General features: G+C 43.0%; 1 protein-coding gene across 4 annotated transcripts in view; it reads right to left on the reverse strand.

Moving 5' to 3' along the window:
- Positions 1–11,115: 11,115 nt before the first annotated feature.
- The window catches only part of LOC110488940 (follistatin-related protein 5), a 190,084-nt gene continuing 180,523 nt past the window's right edge, over positions 11,116–20,676 (reverse strand). For 2 of the 4 annotated variants that reach the window (XM_090198514.1, XM_090198513.1), the window contains exons 16-17: positions 13,383–14,124; positions 11,116–12,960 (exon numbers count right to left, since the gene is read on the reverse strand). In XM_090198514.1, coding sequence (XP_090054640.1) covers positions 13,422–14,124 — 703 coding nt within the window. In that variant the 3' untranslated portion in view covers positions 11,116–12,960; positions 13,383–13,421. Of the gene's footprint in view, positions 14,125–20,676 lie in introns of all 4 variants that reach the window. The other 2 variants (XM_036943081.2, XM_036943080.2) reach the window with 1 other exon arrangement.

Consider the following 20,676-nt stretch of genomic DNA (forward strand, 5'->3'; position numbering starts at 1 on the left):
ATAAAGCTGGGGGATTGAAGGCAGAGAGGGGGCTGGTGGAGCCAAGGTAGAATGCATGATGAGTATCCACATCTGGTACAAAGGAGAGCAAATGGCGACCTCGATCAGTCATCAGCTGAATGCGGGATGGACTGAGAACGGCGGCATTACCAATGCCTGGGCCTGGAACATGGTTAAAGGGCTAGTCCGCAAATGGAGAAAGGATGGGGGAATACATCATTTGACTCTTGGAGGTGAACTGTGGAGTGGAGGGAAGAGGTCCCCCCACGTGGCAATGCACTGGAAGATGAAGGGCATGACAATATATAACTAAGGCACTGCCAGCCACCTTGTTTTTGCCTTGCCGGAGTCATGTATTCTCCTGGCATTTTTATTAAGGGGATGGAGCAAAGGAGGCTATTAATGTAATGTATCAGTCTAATCAAGAGATGGAGTAAAGGAGACTAAAGGAGACCCGAGTTACAGCGTAATGCAAAATCGGTCTGGTGGGAAAATCAAGCTGGGGCTCATCAGCTGGGTGAAGAGGGTAGTGTGGCGGCGGCAACGGGCGCCGGTCTTTGATGAGAGCGGCACGGACTTGCCTAATCACTACGGATCAGTAGGGAAAACCTCAGCGGATGGTGTACAAACTGAAGCTAGGCTGCGAAACTCCTCAGAATGGCTTTAAACGTCAGTGTGACCTACAGTGCTTTCTGAAAGTATTCACGCTCATTGACTTTTTCCACTTTTTGCTGTTTTACAGCATGAGTTTTTTGTGTCACTGGCCTACACGTAATAGCCCATAATGTCAAAGTGGAATTATATTTTTAGAATTTTGTTACAAATTCATTTAAAAGGAAAAGCTGACATCTTGAGTCAATGAGTATTCAGCCCCTTTGTTATGACAAGCCTAAACAAGTTCAGGAGTAAAAATGTGCTTAACAAGTCACATAATCAGTTGCATGGACTCACTCTGTGTGCAATAATAGTGTTTAACATGATTTTTGAATGACTGCCTTATCTCTGTACCCCACACAGTCGAGCAATGAATTTCAAACACAGATTCAACCGCAAAGACCAAGGAGGTTTTCCAATGCTACGCAAAGAAGGCCAGCTATGAGTAGAAGGGAAAAATTTAAAAAAGCAGACATTGAATATCCTTTTGAGTATGGTGTTATTATTTACACTTTGGATGGTATATCGAAATGTTACACCCAGTCACTAGAAAGATACAGGCGTCCTTCCTAACTCAGTTGCCGGAGAGGAAGGAAATTCAGGGATTTCACCATAAGGCCAATGGTGACTTTAAAACAGTTTACAAAGTTTAATGGCTGTGATAGGAGAAAACTGAGGATGCATCAACAACATTGTAGTTACTCCACAATGCTAAGCTAAATGACAGAGTGAGAAATATGAAGCCTGTACAGAAAGTTATAACAGGGCACTGTACTGGATGGCCGCCTTTTTGCAAGGTCTGACCAAACTATTTTATGACAATGTTTTTGTTTATTTTTACTTTATTTTCATGAAATGTATACGCTATCATTTATTACAACTGACTAGAACTTTTCAACATCAGATCGGCAGTTATTAACCTAAATTCCAGCCTTAAATTTGACTACAACTCATCTGCCCTGGGCTCTTCTATAATTTCAACCAAATTTTTGGGCTACCCAAGAGGAAATGCCAGCATTACAGAAGCAAGGGAGGAGGGATCCTGGCAAGATTAAGGCGAAGGGAAAACTGTCAACCTCTTCCCTCCATTCTACTGGCCACTCTGATCACAGATTTGCTACCAACTGGACTCTAAAAACTGCAATATTCTCTGCTTTTCTGAAATATGACTCTCGGACAAGATACTCCCCATGGCTAGCCAACTTGATGGATTCTGCATTCATCATGCAGACAGGACAGTGGATTCAAGAAATCATCAACAACAATTTGAGCGCCGTGGAAGTGTCATCCACTGTTCACCCATCTTGGAATACCTGATGGTCAAATGCAGACCCTTCTATCTCCAGAAGGAGTTTTTAACTGTCATCATGACTGTTGTATACATTCCATCTCAGGACAATAAAAACAACAAGCTGGCACTTATAAAACTGCAAGAGGCTAATAAACAAGCAGGAAAACATACAACCGGAGGCTGCTTTTCTGGTTGACAATGATTAAAATTTTGAATCATTAGACACGTGATGCCCAACATCCATCAACATGTCACCTTCACCACTAGGGGCTATAAAGTCCTAGACTACTATTATTTTTCACAGAAGCAAGCATACAAGGCCCTCCCTCATCCGCATTCGGCAAATCAGATCAGAAGTCTGGACTCCTGCTTCCTGTTTACAGGCATGCGCTCAAACAAGAAGTACCCGTGACACGCTCCATTGAGAAATGGTCACCAGAATCAGAGATTATGATACAGGACTGCCTTGCTAGTGCTGATTATAATATGTTTCGAGACCTGGATTAACTTTGAGGTTTGCGCTAAACTAAAGGACAGGGCTACCGAACACAGGGCTATTAATACTGAGGTTATGGCTGAGGAAAGGAACAAGTACATGAAGTCTGCAGTGACCTCTGCAGAGCCATCAAACAAGCAAAAGAACAGTATAGGAATAAGGTAGAATCATATTTTTTTATTTAAGTAGGCAAGTCAGTTAAGAACAAATTCATATTTACAGTGACGGCCTACGCCGGCCAAACCCTCCCTTAACCAGACGACGCTGGGCCAATTGTGCGCCGCCCTATGGGACTCCCGATCACGGCCGTTTGTAATACAGCCCAGGATCAAACCCAGGTCTGTAGTTACGCCTCTAGCACACCAATGTAGTGCCATAGATCGCCACTTAAGTAACCCCATATTACACAGGCTCCGACACCTGCCGCATGTGGCAGGGGCTACAGTCCATTACGGATTACAAAGGAAGAAGACTGGGTGATCTCGCTCTCTGAGGCCGACGTGAGTAAGGTCTTTAATCAGGTCAACACCCGCAAGGGGACAACTGTATTCCAGGGCGCGTTCTCACGGCATGTGCAGAACAGCTGGCAGGCATATTCACAGTCATTTTCAACTCTCCACCTTCCCAGTCTATAATCAATACGTTTTAAAATGGCACACATCAACTCCATCCTCCCAGACACCCTAGACCAACTCCAAATTGCATACCACCCCAACAGATCCATAGACGACGTAATCTCAGTTGCACTCCTCGCTGCCCTCACCTACCTACATAAGAAGAATACCTATGTGAGAATATTTTTCATTGACTACAGCTCAGCATTCAACACCATTTTCCTGTTTAAGCTCGTCACCAAGCTTAGGACCTCCCCTGCACCTGGATCCTGAACTTCCTGACGGGCCAACCCCAGGTGGTGAGGGTAGGCAACATCACCTCCAGCACGCTGACCCTCAACATGGGGGCCCCACAGGGGTGTGTGCGTAGTCCCCTCCTGTACTCCCTGTTTACATACAACTGCATGGCCATGCACGACTTCCACACCATATTCAAGTTTGCTTACAACATGCTGATGGTAGGCCTGATCACCGGTGACGATGAGACAGCCTTACATGGAGGAGGTCAGTGACTTGGCAGTGTGGTGCCAGAAGACAAACCTCTCCATCAACGTCAGTAGGAACAAGGCACTGATCATGGACTACAGGAAACATGGGGGGAGGGAGGGCGTGAGCTTCAAGTTCCTCAATATCAAATCACTAAGGACATAAAGTGGTCCACACACACGAGCAGAGTCGTGAAGAACACGTGAATTCGCCTCATCCCCCTCAGGAGGTTGAAAAGGTTTGTCATGGACCCTCTGATCCTCAAAATGTTTTACAGCTCTACCATTGAGAGCACCTTGACTGGCTGCATCACTGCTTGGTATGGCAATAGCACCGCCCTTGATCGCATGGCGCTACAAAGGGTGGTGAGGACAGCCCAGTACATAACTGGGGCCGAGCTCCCTGCCATCCAGGACCTTTATATCAGGTAGTGGGAAAGGAAGGACGGGTTAATCGTTAAAGACTCCAGCCACCCAAGCCAAAAACTGTTATTTTCCGTATGGGAAGTATTACTGGTGCAGCAAGGCGGGAAACAACAGGCTCCCAAATAGCTTCTATCCCCAAGCCATCAGACTACTAAATATACTGAACAAAAATAGAAATGCAACATGTAAAGTGTTGGTCCCATGTTTCATGAGATAAAATAAAAAATCCCAGGAATTTTCCGTACGCGCAAAAAGCATGTTTCTCAAAAAAAGTTGGCACAAATTTGTTTACATCCATGTTAGTGAGCATTTCCCCATTGCCAATATAATCCATCCACCTGACAGGTGTGGCATATCAAAAAGCTGATAAACAGCACAATCATTACACAGGTACACCTTGTGCTGGGGACAAAAAAAGCCCTCTCTAAAATGTGCAGTTTTGTCACACAATCACAGATGTCTCAAGTTTTGAGGGAGCGTGCGATTGGCATTCTGATTGCAGGAATGACCAAAAGAGCTGTTGCCAGATAATTGAATGCTAATTTCTCAACCATAAGCCACCTCCAACGTAATTTTAGAGAATTTTGCAGTACGTCCAACCGGTCTCACAAACGCAGACCACGTGTAGGCACGCCAGCCTAGGACCTTCACATCCGGCTTCTTCATCTGAGACCAGACACCCGGACAGACGATGAAACTGTGGGTTAGCACAACTGAAACATTTCTGCACAAACTGTAAGAAACAGTCTCAGGGAAGCTCATCTGCGTGCTCGTCATCCTCACCAGGGCCTTGACCTGACGGCAGTTTGGAGTCATAATGCAAATGCTCACCTTTGATGGCCACTGGTACGCTAGAGAAGTGTGCTCTTCATGGATAAATCAGGGTTTCAACAGTACCTGGCATATAGCAGATGACATACAATTGAAGTCGGAAGTTTACATACACCTTAGCCAACTAAATTTATACTTGGTTATTCACAATTCCTGACTTTTAATCCTAGTAAAAAGTCCTTGTCTGTGAAATGTCAGAATAATGTGAAATGTCAGAATAATAGTAGAAAGAATGATTTTGACCCAAGTTAAACAATGTAAAGGCAATGCTACCAAATACTAATTGAGTGTATGTAAACTTCTGATCCACTGGGTATGTGATGAAATAAATAAAAGCTTTTCTTTCGGGTAGCCTTCCACAAGCTTCGCACAATAAGTTGGGTGAATTTTGGCCCATTCCTCCTGACAGAGCTGGTGTAACTCAGTCAGGTTTGTAGGCCTCCTTTCGTTCGCACATGCTTTTTCAGTTCTGCCCACAAATGTTCTATAGGCTTGAGGTCAGGGCTTTGTTAATGGCCTCTCCAATACCTTTACTTTGTTGTCCTTAAGCCATTGTGCCACAACTTTGGAAGTATGCTTGGGGTCATTGTCCATTTAGAAGACCCATTTGCGAACAATCTTTAACTTCCTGACTGATGTCTTGAGATGTTGCTTCAATATATCCACATCATTTTCCTACCTCATGATGCCATCTATTTTGTGAAGTGCACCAGTCCCTCCTGCATCAAAGCACCCCCACAACATCATGCTGCCACCCCCGTGCTTCACGGTTCGGATGGTGTTCTTCGGCTTGCAAGTACCTCCCTTTTTCCTCCAAACATAATGATGGTCATTATGGCCGAACAGTTCAATTTTTGTTTCATCAACCCAGACGACATTTCTCCAAAAAGTACGAGCTTTGTCCCCATGTGCAGTTGCAAACCGTAGTCTGGCTTTTTTATGGCGGTTTTGGAGCAGTGACTTCTTCCTTGCTGAGTGGCCTTTCAGGCTATGGCGATATAGGACTCGTTTTACTGTGGATATAGATACTTTTGTACCTGTTTCCTCCAGCATCTTCACAAGGTCCTTTGCTGTTGTTCTGGGATTGATTTGTACTTTTCACGCCACGGCTGTGTGGTCCCATGGTGTTTATACTTGTGTACTATTGTTTGTACAGATGAACGTGGTACCTTCAGGTGTTTGGAAATTGCTCCCAAGGATGAACCAGACTTGAGTTGTTTTTCTGAGGTCTTGGCGGATTTCTTTTGATTTTCCCATGATGTCAAGCAAAGAGGCACTTAGTTTGAAGGTAGGCCTTGAAATACATCCACAGGTACACCTCCAATTGACTCAAATGTACAGTCAACTTAGTGTATGTAAACTTCTGACCCACTGGAATTGTGATACAGTGAGTTATAAGTGAAATAATCTGTCTTTAAACAATTGTTGGAAAAATTACTTGTGTCATGCACAAAGCAGATGTCCTAACCAACTAGTCAAAACTATAGTTTGTTAACAAGAAATTTGTGGAGTGGATGTAAAATGAGTTTTAATGACTCCAACCTAAGTGTATGTAAACTTCCGACTTCAACTGTGTATGGCGTCGTGTGGGCTAACCGTTTGCTGCTGTCAACATTGTGAACAGATTGCCCCATGGTGGCGGTGAGGTTATGCTATGGGCAGGCATAAGCTACGGACAATGAACACAATTTCATTTTATCTATGGCAATTTGAATTCCAAGAGATATCGTGGCGAGATCCTGAAGTCCATTGAACCGCAATCACCTCATGTTTCAGCATGATAATATACATGTCGCAAGGATCTGTACACAATTCCTGGAAGCTGAACATGTCCCAGTTATTCTATGGTCTAGTTACTCAGCAGACATGTCACCCATTGGGCCAATTGGGCCAATTTAATGTATTTCAATTGATTGTTTCCTTATATGTTCACTTTTTGTTCACTGAAGTTAACAGCTAACAAAATGGCTACACGGACAATCTGAGTTGACCATTCTATGTTATTTTTATTTTGCATTGTCTCTGTGCACACTCACAGGGCCCTACACACTCATGCACAATGACACTCCAACACACACACAAATACTAATTTCATCCTGTGCTCACACATAATATGCACATTCATTTATAATGACTCTACACACACACACACACACATACAATCATCAAACATGCTGCTGCCACTCTTTATCATATATCTTGATGCCTAGTCACCTTACCCCTATACGTACAGTGCATTTGGAAAGTATTCTGACCGCTTCACTATTGCACATTTTGTTACACTACTGCCTTATTCCCCCTTATCTACACACAATAACACATGATGACAAAGCGAAAACACGTTTTTAGACATTTTTGCAAATGTACTAAAAATAAAAAACTGAATTATTCTGACCCTTTGAAATTGAGCTAAGGTGCATCCTGTTTCCATTGATCATCCTTGAATTGTTTCTACAACTTGATTGGAGCATATCTGTGGTAAATTCAATTGATTGTTGTTACGCCCTAACCATACAGAGCTTTTTATTTTCTATGTTGGTTAGGTCGGGGTGTGACTAGGGTGAGTCATCTAGGTAATTATATTTCTATGTTGGCCTGGTATGGTTCCCAATCAGATGCAGGTGTTTATAGTTGTCTCTGATCGGGGGATCATATTTAGGCAGCCATTTACCCTTTGTGTTTTGTGGGATCTTGACTTTGTATAGTTGCCTGTGAGCACTACAGCAGCTTCACATTTCATTTGTGCATTTATTGTTTTCTTTGAGTTTCACTTCATAATAAAGAGGATGGAACCATACCACGCTGCATCTTGTTCCACTCATTATGACGATCGTGACAATTGGACATGATTTGGAAAGGCACACACCTGTCTCTATAATGTCCCACAGTTGACAGGACATGTCAGAGCAAAAACCAAGCCATGAGGTCGAAGGAATTGTCCGTAGAGCTTTGAAACGACAGAATTGTGTCGAGGCACAGATCTGGGGAAGGATACCCAAAAATGTCTGCCACATTGAAGGTCCCCAGGAATAGAGTGGCCTCCATCATTCTTAAATAGAAGAAGTTTGGAACCACCAAGACTCTTGCTGGAGCTGGCCGCCTGGCCAAACTGAGCAATCGGGGGAGAAAGACCTTCGAAAGGGAGGTGACCAAGAACCGCATGGTCACTCTGACAGAGCTCCAGAGTTCCTTTGTGGAGATGGAATAACCTTCCATAAAGACAACCATCACTGTAGCACTCTACTTATCAGGCCTTTATGGTAGAGTGGCTAGACAGAAGCCACTCTTCAGTAAAAGGCACATGATAACCCGCTTGGAGTTCGCCAAAAGAAACCTAAAGGACTCTCAGACCATGAGAAACAAGATTCTCTGTTCTGATGAAACCATGAGTGAACTCTTTGGCCTGAATAACAAGTGTCATGCCTGGAGGAAACCACTGCTCATCACCTGGCCAATACCATCTATATGGTGAAGCATGGTGGTTGCAGCATCATTCTGTGGGGATGTTTTCAGCTGCAGGGACTGGGAGACTAGTCAGGATCGAGGGAAAGATGGATGCAGCAAAGTACAGAGAGATCCTTGATGAAAACGTGCACCAGAGCGCTCAGGACATCAGACTGCTGCAAAGGTTCACCTTCCAACAGGACAACTACCCTAAACACACACCCGAGACAAAGCAGGAGTGGCCCAGCCAGAGCCTGATCGAACATCTCTGGAGAGACCTGAAAAAATCTGTGCTGTGACGCTCCCCATCCAACCTGATATAGTTTGAGTGGATCTGCAGAGAATAATAGGAGGAACTCCAAAAATACAGGTGTGCCAAGCTTGTAGTGTTATACCCAAGAAGACTCAAGGCTGTAATCGCTGCCAAACATGCTTCAACAAAGTACTGAGTAGTACGTGCTTCTTCACCTGCATTGCTTGCTGTTTGGGGTTTTAGGCTGGGTTTCTGTACAGCACTTTGAGATATCAGCTGATGTACGAAGGGCTATATAAAATAAATTTGATTTGATTTGAGTAAAGGGTCTGAATAATTATGTAAATGTGGTATCAGTTTTTTTATAATTTTGTAAAAAAATATTTTTTTCTCTTTTACAAATGTATAAAATATTATATATATATATATATATTTTTTACAAATGAATAAAAAAATATACATTATATTTTTCTTTTTACATTTTTTTAATACATTTGTAAAAAATATATATTTTTTATAAATTTGTAAAAAAAAAAAAAATATATATATATATATATATATATATATATATATATATATATATATAAAAACAATTTAATCGATTTCAGAATAAGGCAGTAACGTAACAAAATGTGTGAAAAAGTGAAGGTGGCTGAATACTTTCTGAATGCACTGTATTTACCTCTGACTCAAGTATTCCTGCACTGTAACGGCTGTTGTTGGTGGAAGAAGGTATGGACCAATGCGCAGCGTGGTAAGTGTTCATGATATTTATTATAACTCAGAACACTTAAGAATAAAACAACAAAGAGAACGAAATGAAACAGTTCTGCCTGGTGCAAACACAAAACAGAAAATAATCACCCACAACTCAAACATGAAACCAGGCTACCTAAGTATGGTTCTCAATCAGGGACAACGATTGACAGCTGTCCCTGATTGAGAACCATACCAGGCCAAACACAGAAATCCCAAATGATAGAAAAAAGAACATAGACTGCCTGGTGCAAACACAAAACAGAAAATAATCACCCACAACTCAAACATGAAACCAGGCTACCTAAGTATGGTTCTCAATCAGGGACAACGATTGACAGCTGTCCCTGATTGAGAACCATACCAGGCCAAACACAGAAATCCCAAATGATAGAAAAAAGAACATAGACTGTCCACCCCAACTCACGCCCTGACCATACTAAAACAAAGACAAAACAAAGGAACTAAGGTCAGAAGGTGATATGCACATTGTAAATATGGTACTGATTGACCCTGTATATAGTATGCTTACTTACTTTCTCGTGTTCTTCTTATTTATATTTATAATTTGCAAATTACAATTTGCAATTACAATTGCAATTACAAGTCTTGCCTACTTTTAAACATATTTTTTTTTAAATTAAAGTGCGACTGCCTCTAAAAAACAACTTGTTTTGAAAATGGCCTATGTGGCATCTATATGAGCAATAAACATTATTCTTGTGTCAAAATGTTCTACAAAGTGTAAATAGGATCATTTGGGTCATAAAGACAGTCTCGTCCAAAACAGACACTTGCGAGATGATAGGATGTTATGTCACGAAATTAAGGATATCGTAACCATTTTCCTTGGGTTGTGTTTATTTTAATCCTGCCCACGTGACAACCGCTGACAACACCCAAGTAATATTCCATTTGGAGAGCAGCTACACTCCACCCTATCTTAATGTCCATGGTCAATTTGGTTTGACATTTGATATCCCTATGGGGCAAGTTAGGGACCATCAGTAAATTACATAATGTACATGGGAGAATATAAAAAATGTCAATAGCTCCACATTTCAATGACTTAAAAACCTCAACCAACTATACATTGTAGAAATTCATATGCAAATGTTAAAATCATTTAATGAGACAACTAAAAGTTGTGCAACATGAATATATTGTCACATTTACAGTGTCATTTATTAAAATTCCCTAACTATCCCCAGAGCTAGGATATCCAATGTCAAAACAATTTTGTCACAGTAGCTGAAAGAAGGGTGAGTGACTATAACTGTGCATTGTTTTGGCAGAGTGAATGTACAAACGCTTACCACGGTCAAACACACACAAGACACCCACAATAAACCACCCCTCCAAGACAACTCTTGTTTGGCTTCAGCCATGGCCTCTGCATTTCTTAATGACTAAAAAAACGAGGCCAAACCAGGAAGTTCAGCACCCCTTCAAGAACTCTATGTACTCAGCTATTGCAATATCTAATGATGATTGCATTTTTTTTATAAGATCATGGTCATGTGGAGTGCCCATCAAGAAGTTATGTATGAGCACACACATTGTGTGGGTCTCCCTTAATCTCAAGCAGACAAGATTGGGTGTGGAATTAGTTTCAGAAAGAGTGACAAAAACTGTTGAATCAATATAAGGGTCATTCAAATTAAATTACTTTTCCAAAGCTCTTTCAAATAGATATTTGAGAAGGATACTTACTGCATGTTCATATTCGCTGAATGTGTAAATGTGAGCAGCAGAACTGAAGAAGCTGAACTGTGTTGAACTTGGTTTTTCAAGGGCATTGATATTTGGGCTGAAACCATGTTTGAAACACATTTTCCACAGAAAGGAGATTCTGGCATTGTATATGGTATTTTCAAAGGTATATACTTTATTTTCAGGTAAAATGTCAAGCGTGTATTCTCTACATAAATAACGACCACATGAATCAACAAACAGTACATGGCTATAATGGAAATGACGACGTTTCAGTGGGTGACATCAAAATGTACTTGGTCAAGGATAGATGCGTTAAAGGGGTCAAGGGAAATCAAACAAAACAATGGAATTGCGTTGGAAATGAGTGGGGGAAAGGGCAATGGGGGAAAGATCCCAAGTCGCCTCATTGCCCCCCAGCAAAATTAGTCTACAATTAGGCTATTGTTTAAATGTGTATTTCACACTATGTTGAAGTAAAAATCGGATTATAATGCTTGTATGGATGTCAACCCCTACACATGTTAATGTCATCGTCACCAATCAACTGCATTACAGCTAAAAAACAACTTTGACTACCATCAACGAACGGGAGTTATTATTTAGAAGTCTCTTCTTCTAAACCTGAAAATCGGACATAAGTAAGCACATTGTGGGCCTGTTTACAATACACAAATCATGACGGTTCTGACGAATATCCACTGTGTTCAATCAGATCTATTGAATGTGCGCCAATCTGGTCAATGGAACAGTCTGCGTTCCATTGACTCCTTTACCTCATCTATAGCGAGATGACCATGGTGCTCTTTTCATTTTTAAAAAGGAGGGTGTGTATACACTTGAAATAATGAACAAAGCCCTCAAAGTTGTGAAACATACCATGTTAAGGAACTCATTCAACTCTGCTTCTATATAAAGAACACAATAAGAAAAGTCAGAGGTAATCAGTACAGTCCTATGGGTATCAAGGGACAACACCAAACAAAATGTGATAAGATTTTTTTTTTTTAAATGAACTGAAATTGAATTGACCAAATAAAACAAAACATCAAAATGTATTAAATGTCTCATTAATTGGAACATAAAACAGGCCTGTCCATAAGACATCCAAGTGTCGAACATTTGAATCAAAAAATACTGGATTAACATATTCTTCATTGTGTTTGTGTTAGAGTGCTATGGTGAAAATGCATAGAAGGTGTACTTCGAGGAAACAATTTTGTGTCCTAAGCACAACGGGCCATGTACTTGTCAGGTTTCATAGGTACAACTGATTCTTCCAACTGTGCTCTGCCTTGTAAGATTTTAAAAGAAATGTGACTCGCATTTTAAGCTTATAAACCCAGGTCTCTCTCTACTGTCTCTATTCTCTCTTTACTGTCTCTCTCTATATATTGTATACTCATTAGACTTATACAGCTCAAGGCCCTCTATGCTCTACAACCACAAAAGCCCACTTCCAACTAAACAAATGTATCTTTCTTTCATTATTAAATAATTGTTACACATTGCCAAAATTGACTGACAATATGCAAGTATATATATCATATATAGTATGACACCTTTTGGGCCAGGGGTATTCTTCAAATTGACATACACACATTGACATTGTGACACAAAGTGGGAAACTTTAATTAATTTATCCCACAAATATTAAGATGTATCAATTTATTAACATTGTCGTTGAGACTTGGGTTGTTGGACAAAATAGACCATTTGCTCTGTTGATGACTCTTTGAGATCAACGGTGACCAAGCAGCACTACATCATAATGGACAACTCAATCTCTCTGTCTCCACTTCAAATGAGACTGGATCTCAGCAAGAGCTTGTTTTAATTAGCCCAGAATGGGCTCCACGTCAGTCCGAGATGAAGAAAATTTGAAAAACATGGATTTTTGGAGCATCTCTCACCATGAAGAAGGGTCAAAGACAAAAAGATGTAATCTGCAGCCGCAACGGGAACAATTAGGTTAATTCCTCTTTTGGAGTGTTTTCCTTCAAGGCACAGGAAAAAAAGAGGGAAAGGGGGTAAATGAAACAAAGGAGGACAATCTAGAAATCTTTTCTCTCTCGTTTTAGAGAAACGCCAGTTGATGTGATTATTGAAAAACATCTAGCCAATTGAATTATGTGAGACTTGCAATCAAAAAAAGTCTAATATGCAGATAATTTGTCTAATTTTAACAGAAGATCTTGGAGAGCAACTTGATGTTGACTACATGTGGAACCACCCAGTTGAAAGCCAAGATTTCAACTCGGCTAGCAAATAACACCAACAAATCGCTCCCTATTTTTTGGAATGAAGGTCCCAGCATCCAAACGGTTTTGAACAGTCAATTCTGGCTTTGAAAATGTCTTACTTTTTTCGTCACACCCAATAAATTATATATCTGCAACAAAATTCAGTGCAACTTTACCTTAATAATAACATAGGATGCGTCTGAACACAGACCGGCCTACGACTCGCCAACCCACGCCACTACATTGCCTTTGATGACATCAGTGATCTCGCAGTTGAGCTTGTTGAGACGACCATCCAGGATGAAGATAGACTCTCTGGACGGGGTCATGAGGTACTGTCCGAAAAGTCCACTGCCAGTCATCACACGGTTCCTACTGCTCCACGGCCAATCGGAAGTCTTGGTGGCCTCCTTCAGGCTCTTGATCATCTTCACATTGCCTGTGCTCAGCTCAACGTACAGAGAGTCCGTTTGGCGTCCCGAAGTACCAAAGATGTTGTACTGGTGAACCTCTGTGAACGACGGCTGGAAGGCCACGTCAGACAGGTGGAGGTTGGTGTGGATGTCGAAGGGTTTGCCAATCTCCCCGCGCACCGTGATCTGCTGGATCCTCATCAGGCCATCGTGGTCGTCCACCGTGACCAGGTAGTGACTGTCCGGGGACACATACGGGGTGCCGGTGACGTCCCCGTTGGGTCCAATCACAGAGTCTGTCACACTGTCCACGATGAGCTGGGGTTGGGTGGCGCCTGTGGAATCAGGCCTGCAGTTGACAAAGTAGTAGCCGCCAAGGTGGGAGTAAGCCAGAGACTTGGGGATGCAGTTGTACTCGCGCAGGCTGATGTTCTTGACTGACGACGTGGTCTCCAGGTTGATCTTGTGGAGTGCCGGTTCATTTCTGTGGAGGACGATTCCAAATCTAGACAGAAAGAAGACATTTTGAATGTTAATATACTTGTTCACGTGTTTTTGTGGCAAACATAAAACAAATATACGCACTTTAGAGGGTCGACACAAAAAAAAGCGTAAAAGTTATTTTATTTTATGCCTATTTATTAATGAATGAATTAATTTATTAATTAATACCTACAGGCTTGAATTCATTTGCACATGCTTCCTGATTTCACATTAGATTAGAAATCATGCAAACTTCACCACGACTACAGTTACAGTACATTTACAACTGTGGAGAGTAGAATTACATGTATGCTTGTAAAGAGAAGTACTAGGTCTGTTATCCTCACGACTATTGAATAGGTGCACATTTTCCCCGCTTACGCTGTCATGAACATCTTAACAGTGACAGGGCCTGCCATTTCCACCACCTCTCCTATTATTATACTCTGAATGGACTAAATAGTTTTGACAGAGGGGTATGAGAATCTCTTAGCTACAATATCTCAGTTCCTCAAAGAAAATGCCTTTAGATTGGTTTGAGAAGAAGAGCGGGGTGGATACGGTCTAGACATTTCACATCAGTGGCCATTTTCTTATCGACTCAGATGAGCAATCTCTGCATGCGGAGTTGAAATTGTCTGCCCTATGCTTCATAGTAATAGATTTCAATGTGCATATTAATCATTGAAAATACTATATTATACATTAAAAATTATATAGTGATAATGACACATTAGAATTATCTCTTTAAAGTCTGGAGGGAGAAAGTGCGGGGCTGACAAGGCTCAATTAAATCTGAATGCTGTCTGATTAATTCTGACATGCACTTCAATCTTGGTATCATCCATCTTCTTTTATGCAATTTTAAACGCCCCCGCTGTCTGTTCATGTGGAAATTCACGGTTAGAGAGTGATGGAGCACATTATCAGCACTGTGAAGTAAAGCATTGATCCAGAGATTGTATAGTCCATTTGGGAAGCTAGGGCTGGGGACTTCGTCATCAAATGGACTAATGGTTGACGTGAACTAGGTGCTGCATTGGGTTATAATGAGATAGGAGGGACTGCATGGTCCATTGCCATGGACTTGATCTTTTGATATATAAATAACCTTTAAAAATGTACTTTGGGAGTTTCTCCAACTTCCAACACAAAATCCTCAGGAATTCTTCCCAGTGAGCTTTTTATCCCACGACGAGCACTGTCGAATAAAAAATAAATCACACCCACAGGGAGCGAAGTGAATTCAAAAGGTAACACATTAAAAAAATTGTTATAATTTGATCAATGAGAGAAAGAGAAGAAAGGAAAGGAAAATACAGTTGCTGGTGGACTCCTGGTAGGGACAAAGGAGTACTCTGTCAGTGCAAGCAACTATGAATAGAATGAAGTGCCATGAGAACATATCATTAGTATAGTGTACATTGTAGGACATCCCTAGTCCCCATGATAAATGTCCTTACTCTCCACAAATGTGTTAATTAGGACAGATCAGTGAATTGAACACATCTACAGTGGTATAAAACAGAGTGCTTGATATATGAAGGTCAATATGACCATTTTTCCTTCAGCTTAATTTTATCTAAAAATAAGTAGTCCTAAAGTTTGGTTGGAAAACTAATCAAGAAAAATTGACATGTATACTTTCTTTATGAACAGTAAAAGTGACATTTGGGCTGGCTTTGCTTGTAAACCCATATCATATAACAACACATTGAGCAAAATACAAATTGCCAGTTGTTTTTGTTGTTTTGTTATCAGCATGCCTCCCATGGGTACACTATGCAGAGTTTTCCAAATACTGTGAAATTATGTGAAAAGTAACACTTGTGTGTTGAGTTATGAGCTGTATACTTTGTTGTACTTTTGATTGCATACTTTATAATAGTTTGCAATAGTTAGCTTTTTTGTTAATTGGAACTCCATTCATAAAGAGAGGAAATTAAAGTTGTTGTCGCTAATGGGAGAGAACACCAAAAAACATGGCTACTAATCTTGTTGCTATTTCCATTAGGCTTACTGTACAATTAATATCAAATTGACAAAAAGTAAGCCAGTGCAAGATGTATACCTGCTATAGAAGAATATCACAGAGTTTGCTTACTAGCAGAATGGAGTGAAGTTTAGTCAGTTATTTTAATGAATGTGAGCCCCTAAAGAATCCCGGAGGCGACTCCGGGATGCTGGCCTTCTAGGCAGAGTTACTCTGTCCAGTGTCTGTGTTCTTTTGCCCATCTTAATCTTTTCTTTTTATTGGCCAGTCTGAGATATGGCTTTTTCTTTGCAACTCTGCCTAGAAGGCCAGCATCCCGGAGTCGCCTCTTCACTGTTGACGTTGAAACTGGTGTTTTGTGGGTAAAATTTTATGAAGCTGCCAGTTGAGGACTTGTGAGGCGTCTGTTTCTCAAACTAGACACTCTAATGTACTTGTCCTCTTGCTCAGTTGTATACCGGGGCCTCCCACTCCTCTTTCTATTCTGGTAAGAGCCTGTTTGCGCTGTTCTGTGTAGGGAGTAGTACCCCGCATTGTATGAGATCTTCAGTTTCTTGGCAATTTCTCGCATGGAAAAGCCTTCATTTCTCAGAACAAGAATAGACTGACGAGTTTCAGAAGAAAGTGATTTGTTTCTGGTCATTTTGAGCCTGTAATCAAACCCATAAATGCTGATGCTCCAGACACTCAACTAGTCTAAAGACGGCCAGTTTTATTGCTTCTTTAATTAGCGCACAGATTTCAGCTGTGCTAACATAATTGCAAAAGTGTTTTCTCATGATCAATTAGCCTTTTAAATTAGCTAACAAAACGTGCCATTGGAACACAGGAGTGATGGTTGCTGATAATGGGTCTCTCTCTGTAAGGCTTTGTAGATATTCCCCAAAAAATCTGCCGTTTCCAGCTGCAATAGTCATTTACAACATTAACCATGTCTACAATGTATTTCTGATCAATTTCAGGTTATTTTAATGGACAAAAATATGCTTTTCTTTCAAAAACAAAAACATTTCTAAGTGACCCCAAACGTTTGAATAGTAGTGTATATACAAGGCAGTGTCAGAGTAAGGCCCAAAAAATTGTCAAAAACTCCGGTCACCCAAGTCATAGACTGTTCTCTCTGTCAACACACGGCAAGCGTGTCACGATTCTTCAAAATCGAACCCAGAAGCAGACCAGGACAAGGAGAGTAGGAAGAAGGTGAGTATTTATTTACAAGTGAATGTGAATGTGAATGGGTAGATATATCCAGGTGGCGTAGCGGGTAGCGGTGGTGAGTTGATGGGAGTAAATAGGTGGATCCAATGGGGAAGCGGAATCCTCCGACGACCAGGCGGGAATGGGGTAAGTGATCCGGGTGAGTAATGTTCATGGCTAACGATCCGGCAGGGAATGGATGTCAGGTCCGGGCTTATGAAGAGGAGAGATGATGATCAGGACCAGGTGTGCAGATAGCTGATGGGATACAGGTACGGGTAATCAGAAACCCCAACTGGCTACATTGCCCGGCAACCAGACAGGGTGCGTTCCAGGACGCCGGAAAAAACTCTCCAGGACAGAACATAGGCAAAAAACAGACTCAGGAAACGGGATTCGTGACAGTACCCCCCCTCCGACGAACGCCACCGGGCGGACTACCCGGAGCGCCAGGGTGGAGGCGGTAAAAGTCACGAAGCAGGTCATCGTCAAGGATCTGACGCCGAGGAATCCAACTCCTCTCATCAGGACCATATCCTTCCCAATCCACTAAATACTGGAACCCTCGACCCCGCCGTCTGGAGTCCATGATGCGGCGCACCGTGTAGACAGGACCACCTCCGATCATCCGAGGAGGAGGAGGATGAGGAGGAGGGGGTAACAGAGGACTGAGGTGAACCGGCTTGAGGCAGGAGACGTGAAAGGTGGGGTGTACTCGAAGCGTTGCCGGCAATTTGAGTCGGACCACAGCAGGGTTAATGATTCTCTCCACCACGAACGGACCAATGAACTTTGGTGACAGTTTCCTCGACTCAGTCCGTAGAGGAAGATCCCGTGTAGCCAACCACACCTTATCTCCGATGGTATAAGCGGGAGCAGGAATACGGCGACGATTCGCCTGGATCTGATACCGGTCAGAAACTCTAAGGAGGACCTTCCTGGCCCGATGCCAGGTCCGGTGGCAACGACGAATGTGGGCCTGGACAGAAGGGACCGAAAGATCCCTCTCCTGAGAAGGAAACAAGGGAGGTTGGTATCCGTACAGGCATTGGAAGGGGGACCTCCCAGTGGCAGATGAAGGAAGGGTATTATGGGCATACTCGACCCAGGGTAATTGAGATGACCAAGAGGTGGGATCAGAGGAGACAAGACAACGCAGCGTGGACTCCATCTTCTAGTTGGCTCTCTCCGCCCGACCATTAGATTGGGGGTGAAATCCAGATGTGAGACTGACTGTAGCTCCAATGGCCAAACAGAAGCATTTCCAGACAGCAGAGGTAAACTGAGGACCACAGTCAGAAACAATGTCACAGGGCAACCCGTGGACCCTGAACACCTCCCTAACCAGGATCTCAGACGTCTCAGTGGCAGAAGGCAGCTTGGAGAGGGGAACAAAGTGGGCAAACTTGCTGAATCTATCCACAATGGTCAGAATAACCGTGTTACCAACAGAAGAGGGCAACCCCGTGACAAAATCCAGGGCCAGATGCGACCAAGGTCGCCGGGGAATAGGTAGGGGGTGAAGAAGCCCAGAGCTGGCCCGATTGGTACTCTTATTCTGCGCACAAACAGGACAAGCGGCAACAAACCTCCGGGTATCTTCTCCCATGGCAGGCCACCAAAATCGTCTGCGCAGTAACGCCATAGTCCGAGCAACACCAGGGTGACAAGCTATCTTGCTGGCGTGGGACCACTGAAGGACAGCAGAACGAACCGACTCAGGCACGAACAACCGACCGGGTGGACCATTATCGGGCCCGGGCTGTGTCCGAAGAGCCGCCATCACCTCCTCCTCAATCCTCCATGTAACGGCTCCCACGACAACGTTCTGGGGAAGAATCGTCTCAGTCTTGGCCCCACTCTCCTCCGTCTTGGAGAACATCCGGGACAGGGTGTCCGCCTTCCCGTTCTTCGACCCAGGTCGGAACGTCAGGGAAAAATTGAAGCGTCCAAAAAACAAAGCCCACCGGGCCTGACGGGAGTTGAGACGTCTAGCCGATTGCACGTAAGCCAGATTCTTGTGGTCAGTACAGACCACAAAAGGTTGCTCCGCTCCCTCCAACCAGTGACGCCACTCCTCCAAGGCAAGCTTCACAGCGAGAAGCTCCCGGTTACCCACATCGTAGTTTCTTTCAGCTGGAGAAAGACGACAAGAGTAGAAGGTGCAGGGATGGAGTTTACCGTCAGTGGAGCTACGCTGGGACAGGATGGCGCCCACCCGCACATCAGACGCATCCACCTCCACAACGAACTGACGGGAAGTGTCAGGTTGAGAGAGAATCGGGGCGTTGGTGAATCGGCTCTTCAAATCTAGAAATGCTCGGTCTGCCTCAGGAGACCAACAGAACTTTCTGGTGCAAGTCGTCAGTACAGATAAAGGGGCGGCCACCCGGCTGTAATCACGGATAAACCTCCGATAAAAATTTGCAAACCCCAGGAATCTCTGGAGCTGCAATCTCGTACCGGGCTGGATCCAATCCCGAACCGCCCGAACCTTCTCTTGGTCCATCTTGATCTCTCCCCTGGAGATGATGTACCCGAGGAAGGACGTCGTGTGGGCGTGAAAATCGCACTTCTCAGCCTTCACGAACAGACGGTTCTCCAATAACCGCTGCAGGACCTGCCTGACATGCTGAACGTGGCTAGAAAGCTCCTTCGAGAAGATGAGGATATCATCCAGGTAAACGAACACAAAAATACCAATCATATCTCTCAGAACGTCATTCACCATACTTTGGAACACAGCAGGAGCGTTGGTCAGTCCAAACGGCATCACCTGGTACTCGAAATGTCCCATCGGAGTATTGAACCCAGTCAACCACTCGTCCCCCTCTTTGATCCGCACCAAATGATAAGCATTACGTAAATCAAGCTTCGTAAAAACCGTAGCACCCTGTAAAGAATCGAAAGCCGAGCTCATCAAGGGCAGGGGATACTTGTTTTTGACCGTAATATCATTCAAACCCCGATAATCAATACACGGTCGAAGAGAGCCATCCTTCTTGCTCACAAAAAAAAATCCTGCTCCCAGAGGTGATGACGAGGGCCGAATGAGACTTGCAGCTAGAGACTCCTTGATGTAGGTCTCCAAGGCCTCACGTTCAGGTCGAGAGATACTGTATAACCGTCCCTTGGGAAAGGCGACTCCAGGAAACAGATTAATCGCACAGTCATAAGGTCGGTGGGGAGGAAGGGACTGAGCCTTCTGTTTACTGAATACTTCACCCAACTCGTGATATGTTTCTGGAACCAGGGACAAATCAGGAGGAGCAGAGTCACTGACCTGACTGGAAATGGCAGGAGAACAGGCAGTCCTAAGACAGTTAGCATGACAATCAATGCTCCAACTAGTTACCTTACCCGTCACCCAATCAAACGAGGGAT

Source organism: Oncorhynchus mykiss, chromosome 14 (genome assembly GCF_057628025.1).
Source record: "Oncorhynchus mykiss isolate SJ-2025 chromosome 14, ASM5762802v1, whole genome shotgun sequence".
Classification (NCBI taxonomy): domain Eukaryota; kingdom Metazoa; phylum Chordata; class Actinopteri; order Salmoniformes; family Salmonidae; genus Oncorhynchus; species Oncorhynchus mykiss.